At 31.5% G+C, this 7,609-nt stretch overlaps 1 protein-coding gene across 1 annotated transcript in view; it reads left to right on the plus strand.

The window, feature by feature from the left end:
* The window catches only part of LOC105623653 (LIM and SH3 domain protein Lasp), a 25,279-nt gene that overhangs the window by 10,497 nt on the left and 7,173 nt on the right, over positions 1-7,609 (plus strand). The window contains exon 2 of the mRNA XM_012205033.1: positions 615-709. Coding sequence (XP_012060423.1) covers positions 615-709 — 95 coding nt within the window. The remainder of the gene's footprint in view (positions 1-614; positions 710-7,609) is intronic.

The following is a 7,609-nucleotide window of genomic DNA, read 5'->3' on the forward strand; positions in this document are numbered from 1 at the left end:
GAGAGAGAGAGAGAGATTACGGCGAAAAAACTGATAATTTCACCTCGTTAATGTCATATGATTATCCGTACATGATATTAGATTGCCTTAGTATTGATATCATTATGAAATATTGACAGTTCATAACACTGCGAATAAGGTCGCGAGATATCATTATCGTATCGTAATATTATCATCACCAATAGTATCATTCGTTATTTATCGCTGACGTTTATTTCTCAAGTACAGTGCAATGAAATTTATGATGAAATTATCCTGGTGAAAGTAAATAATTTATAAGCATACAGGTTCTAAAGAGATGCAAGAAAATTAAGTAGGACACTTCTCAATCGAAATAAGATTCGTAGAAAACAAACTTTTAATATTTATAGAAAAGCGCGTTTGAACACTTGTTGATGTAACGATCGAAAGAATTGATGACGAAATGCGCTGCATATAATACCTACTGTCAGATTATGATTCGTATTACAATGAATCAAGTTTAATACCGATTAAAATTCGAAAATTTGAGAGGTTTACTAAGCGTTTTATTTTTTTTTCCGCGCTATGTTTATTATGCAATCGCATAAACCTGACAAGTTGACGTGGAAATAACAATTGTTTCCTTGTTACAGATATGGCACAAGCAATGTTTCAAGTGTCAGGGCTGCGGTATGACCCTGAATATGCGGACGTACAAGGGTTTTAACAAACAGCCATATTGCGAGGCGTAAGTAGGAATGTTATATGTTTAATTTCTTGTTTATGTGATCGTATATTTGTCATGCCTCTGATGAAATTCGCGTTCCATTTTATTGCAGAAAGAAAGTTGACCCGTGAAAACTGCTATCTGCGAGTCGGACTGTTTGTCGCGTTCTCTTTTTTTTCTGTCGCATAATAAGCTGTTTTATGCAACCAAGTTAATCGTGATAACTTAACACTTGCTGGCATTGCTTGGAAAAACCTTAATAGAACACAAAAAGTGAACAAGATTATTTTTTTAATATTTTGCATTCTACATTGGAGAGCTAATATTGACTGTTTTTATGTGTTTTATTTTATGATTATTGTTTTACAGTATTTTAATTTGAACTGATTTCATCATATCATATTTCTGTCCTTGTTTAGTTAATTAAGAACGTATGAATTATCTTCATAATTACTGACTTATTCGAGAAGAAACATAATTGCTGTTCTCTTCCCGCATTTTGAGCACCCCATAAACATCGTCTTCGAGTAGAATCCAACACATGAAATATTTATTCAAGATTCTTAAACGCGCAATTTTATTTCGTTATTTCTGTTGTGAGTACACTTGGCACTCATGAGAAGGGAAATGCAACATTGATGATTAGCGATGCTAATGGCACACGCACGTGCCTTGCGGGCTCCTCGAACCTGCACGGACGCATAGCAATAACGCGACGTTTAATATCCGATGAACAACGGACTGAAGACTCGCGAGAGGAAAATAGCCGTTCGTTCTTTCGTTCGCGCGATTGCGATTCTCCGATAGTCAAACGTATACCGTATTGCAGGCATGTCGACGCAACGAAAGCGCACGAGCGAGCATTCACGTGGCCGAGAGATAATGCACGGTTGTCGTCCAGAGGATCCTCCTTTCGAGCGCAGCGAGGAAACTTTTAAACACGCGCGTGTCCTTTTACACGTCGCCGGTAGCTTCGCATAAACTCCGCTTCACCTATCCTGCTTGCAGCAGTGCTCACATGAAATCGCCATGCAGAATAAATATCATTTTCTACGCTTAGAATCAATTATTCCGTAGTGACGTTTTGCGTGTCTGTTCGTCTCGCAAATTAAACGCGCTTTCATTCAAATGAAAAATTAAACTGGAAAGCAGTATGTTACCATCTACGTTTGAATGCATTACATGACATTTTTTTCAATTGTTAACGGTGACTATCAAAGTAATACTAAAAATTCTAGGTGATGTATTTATACACCATAACATATATCCATCTATATTAGAAATAAATTCAAATGCACTTTTAAACAGAAAAATGCATTTCAAATTGAATATAATGAGTTGCGTGATTGAGAGAGATCATGCTTGATCAAAGCAACGTAATAATTGATCGACGAAAAGTCTATTCCAGTTCTATTGCGGATATTCCTGTTCCACTTAATTTTGATATAACGATGTGTAAACATACATTACATATACTTATATAGCAGAAAGATTATACCTATATTAGCTTTTAATTAATATCGAATGATGGATGAATATTCCTCATCGTTATTTTGCTTCATCGTAATAAAAAAAATAAGCCGCTGCTTATTTTGAGAAATATTTGAGTAAAGTATTGGAGTAATCATTAGGACGTTAATAGCAATGACTAAAAGATTTCGTCTTGCGACAGTCCTTTACTTATTTCAATGAAACCAGTAATAATCATAAATTAATCCTTTCCTGTCGCAATCAAAGTGCTATCTTGAATGAAGAAAAATCATGATTCAAGTGCGTGAAAGTTTTATGAGATAAGACGAAGAAAAAAATGTATAAAGAAAACCATAGCGATAACGTTTATCTTAGTCAGAATTTCGAGTTTCGTGTTAAGTATAAGACATTCATCATGATTTGAAAGTAATTAGGATCGTCGGGCGACACAGCGAAAGTAACTTAGCGTTGCGGTTAATTTCGTGACCCCGACGGATATTAATTGTACTATTTTTGTGCAATAGGAGATTCCGAGGGGAAGCGTGTAAAAGTTCCTAACGTTTTCCTGCGATAACCTCCTAACATCTTTTTATCAATTTTTTAAATATTATTTGATTCGTTAACATTTGACTCGAAACTATTTTTTTTATTATACTTACATTATAAAAAAAATACACATTACTCTAACAGTATATTTTAAGATAAAATTTACGAACCAAATTTACAAAAAAATTCCAAATAATTATGTCATATTTTTTAGATAATCAATCTTCCTTTGTGATTGTGATAGAGATTAAATTATTTTGATAATGCGTTAGAGGATCATGTATTTATTTAATTAATTTCTTGTGTATCTCAATCTTTGTAATTCAATTTATTGTTGACGATAATCGAAATGCACTATGGTTTTCTCTGTGCGCCTTCGTCTTTTCATATCGGTATGCCACGTTGCACCAAGAGATACGAGTCCGTGACTCGTACAGTATTCCGGTTGTGCATCGCGATGACGAAATCTCTGAGTCGCGATTCGAATCTGCATTTCTTTCTTCTTACGTACGGTCTTCTCTTCAGCACTTATATGGCATATAATATGCTTCGTAATGACAAGTAATTCGTTCGAGACGCTCCAATCCTTTTCTCGCCGAGAAAGCGTCATCCAATATATTCACAAAAGGAGAACACGAATGCGTAAACTACAAATGGAGAAAAGTATTTATGATTGATCGTAGAGTTGTCATAAATGTTAAAAGATCACTAAACAGGATACAACTACTTACAATTTAAAATTAATTTGATAAATTATTGCAAGTCTTATTCAAGAATTTTGAAGAGTTTCTGCTTATTTTTTAACATTTAAATATATATCACATGTTCAATGTTTTTACTATTAATCATGTTTTAAAATATGAAATAAAATTTAAACTTTAAAGTAATCACACTGTGATTTATCATACAAATTATGTTATAAAGTTATGAGCGATTATTCAAAAGATACGACTTTTCGATAATTTACTTGGGCCTATTATATCTCATTTTAAGCATCTCACATAAACGATCATTGCATTTTATCGCTTAGAAAGTTTGCTCACTTGACGTAAAGCTGCATTTATTATCTGCTAGAGGCATTTGCCTTCATTGAAATTCATTTTAAAAAATGAGCACGAAGTCAACGACACTATGCGGATAATGTCTCATCGAAAGAATTTTGTATTCCGCGTGCAACAGCAAGCGGGGTATCAGCGATGCGTGTCAAATCAGACGATGTACTGAATAAGTAAGTAAAACCGAACATGTGTGAGCTGCGAGATTCATTCATTCGTCTGTTTCCTTCTTATATCTCTCCCTTATGCTATAATTTTATCTTTCTCGTTCATTATCTTGCCCCTATGCGAGCCCCAATCTTAATTCATTCTCAATTTATTTTTACTCTCACATTCCATGCAGTTGTATAGTTATTTATTTCTCTGCACTAGTTTTAAAGTATTATAAACTGAAATTGGAAATTTATACTTATAAAAATGAATTGTATGCGTATGAGACAGTTTGTTTGGATCAATATTTATATTTAATAATATAATTTTATAATTAAAATGAAAATATTTTCATTTATCTTAATTATTTTTTAAAAGCTAGTTTTTTATTGAAACAATTTTTTATCCAGATTTCTGAATCGCTACATTTTTTATATTACTTTCAAATATAATATAGAAAAACCAGTGATTTTTTCATACTTTTTTAATTTTCTTAAAAAATACTTAAATGTGTAATAGATTCTCAAATATAATAGCGATTAAGTATCAATTAATAAAGTAAATTTTTACTCTCTGAAACTTTTAGAGATGAATCTCTTTGATGATTAAAATCTCACTCTTAAAAAATTGAAAAATTGAGCCATTCTTTTCCAAGACCAGCTCATTTTTCATTTACTCTTTAGAGTGAGATTTCAATTTCACTTCAAAGAATTTAGAGAATATATAATCGTGCCTTGCGTTATTTCAAATATATGCCATTTTAGTAAAATATTCATAAAACATTTAACAATTTAAAAGTATTTTCGTACGTTCACAAAATTTTATAAATTGAATATTTGTTTTATATAATGCAACTACTAGATATTATCAGCTTAACAGCTGTAATTATTATAGTAGCATAATTTAACAACGTTGAGCATTAAATGATAATTGTAAGCATTTTTATTCTTTCATCTAATTAATTCTTATATTCATGTACATATCTTTATCTCCCTTTCACCTCTACTCGAAGCTATTCATGTCGAGTGTAATCTGAGACTAATTAAAAATTTTGTTTTTGCACATCGTTCGACTATTCGGGGTTTTCAAAGAGGGGTATTGCGAATTAAATAAAGTGGTCTCTTCACGGATATAACATTATATGATTAAAACACATGTTCCGGACTCTCTTAGCTCATATATGCACGTCTCGCCGACAGGCTATACATATACGTCGAATTAAGCGCTCTACCGGATAGTAAAAGAGAACACGTGTGGAGACCTGCTTGTGCATTTTTTTTTCAGTCTGTCTTTTTTTCACATTTGCGTTCCTTCTTCGTACTTTAGTTTTGCTACATCGTGGGCGCGAATACAGAAGTATACTTTTCTTTAAATAGAATTTTTCTATTCCAAGCTTATACTTTTTTCAGATGTGTTAAAAATGAAACATTTATGCAAGAAAATTCCGGTCAACTTTTTATCAAAAGCATTGACTCGTTTGTCAAAAAATTTATATTTTAAAAAAAGCGCGGTTTTTCTTCAGATATTCTGTTGCTTAGTAGGTATTCTTTCTTCGTTGTATTGTATAATTTTCTTCTCATCTTTTTCGCATTCTATATTATTTTTATATGTAGTCATGTCTTCCCAAATTTTAATAAAGTACGAATGATATCATCCATGACTGTTGTTGGTTCACCGCGAATGACTCATTTCCTTCGACGATAATCATTTCTATTTAGTGGATGCAACTTAAATCACACGGCAATTCTATATGTATATTTAACTACAGATTAGTAACATTTACCTTGTTTACAAAAGGAGAAAGATTACGTCCAATTCATTGATATGAACAGAAAATAAATTATACATTTATCTTTTAATCTAGCGCGTGCATTAATTTTGAAGAAAAAATTGCTTTTTATGTGTACAATCACATTTAAATCGTCTTACATTTTTATAATTGCGAAACTTTGCTAAATTACTCATGTGATTTAGAATATACAAAAAATAAATTGCTATATCATTTTGTATTGTTATTGTTGTGATAAAAATGCTTTTCGCGAATTTCATATTTCAGTATTTCTGTCAATTTAATCCAAACTCGCATGGCATCGTATGACACCAAAATATTACATATTCGAGTTTCTGCAGTGAACTTCCTGCAACAAACTATTGCTGCTTCATTACTTTTTTGATATTAAAAAAGAGATTATTTTTCGCTTTCGAAAGGATTATGTTTTATTTAGCATTTCATCAGAAATTTTTGTAATCCAATATTTTTTATAAAAATATATTCTTTAACGTTATTATTTTACATTTATTATTTTTTAAATTATTTTTAATCTACTGTTTTTGTATCGATTTGATTTTCTTCTCTGATGCGTATATATGTCTTTTATACTTTATTTTTACATCTTATTCTTATATTTTTGTATAACTATGGATTTTGAAAGTATTTATTTAAAAAAAATATATATATATTTGAATTTATTGTTCAATACATTTATTATATTTTTACATTTTGGTTAGAATATTTGAATATATATATATATATATATTGGGATAGTGAGATAACTTTTTAACAAAGTGTAATGTAATGCAAACGTGTCCATGCCGAATCTCATTTGGCAGTCGTTTGCCTCGACGGCGAGTAGATGGAACAGGAAACGCCGCCGCCTGTCACGTCGTACTTTTAGCTTCGAACAATTTAACAGCTAGTCGTAAAGGGGTGCCCAGCCTAGCGTGGCCTGTCTGCATGTCTACAGTGAACCGACCTTGTCCCACAATGCATCCACCTCTGGACCCCGCGCTGTCACTGCGGGCGTATGAAATTTTTGTAGCACATTATATTATACTATTATGCAAAGTTCGTATCTGTGTGCACGGACAATGTACGCACCTTACGCACCGATTTCCATCGCTCACGGAAATCCACGATTAAAAGCAAATCACTACAAACGCATTTCCATCCGGTATTTATCTCCTCTGCGTAACATACACAACGTGCGATTTATGCGAATCGTGCAAAATGAGTAGCATGTAAGTTTTCAGCACGATATCGAAAGTGAGTGCGTAAAACTTTGCATAAATTAAGTACTTGCATGAGATTCGCGTTATTACGTTGGAAAGGGAGAGTCGCTAGATTCTTTTCAACGATAGCCTTTTCTTTTTTACTAGATTGAAACACCGAGCATCGTGTTATATTGAGAAATAATCTTGAAAGTAAAGGTCTGTAATATACGATTTTTATAATTTATAAATCCTTATAGGTATATAGGTATATATATTATCAGAGAAAAAAAAGTATCTTGAACTTTCATGAGACAGTTTTCTGTTGAGAAAGTAATATCTCTATTGAAAGGTTAATATTTGTAAGGATAGCTAACTTATATTATACCTATATATTATATCTGAGGAGAAGCGTATAATTTTCTGCAAGTTACAATAATTAAATTACAAATAATTGCCGATTATGATATGAGTTATATTTCTTAATCGAATGAATTGCCTAATTTCGCCAACAGTTCAGTTAAATTTACATTCCATTTTTATTGTGATTATATAAATTATTATGACATAAAATAATATAAATAATTATGTGAAATATTTTACTATATATATTTAAATTATTTAAAGAGTCGTATATATATACTGTGTATTTAAAAAGACATATATAAGATATATATATATATATATATATATATATATATATATATATATA

Source organism: Atta cephalotes (genome assembly GCF_000143395.1).
Source record: "Atta cephalotes unplaced genomic scaffold scaffold00062, whole genome shotgun sequence".
NCBI lineage: Eukaryota > Metazoa > Arthropoda > Insecta > Hymenoptera > Formicidae > Atta > Atta cephalotes.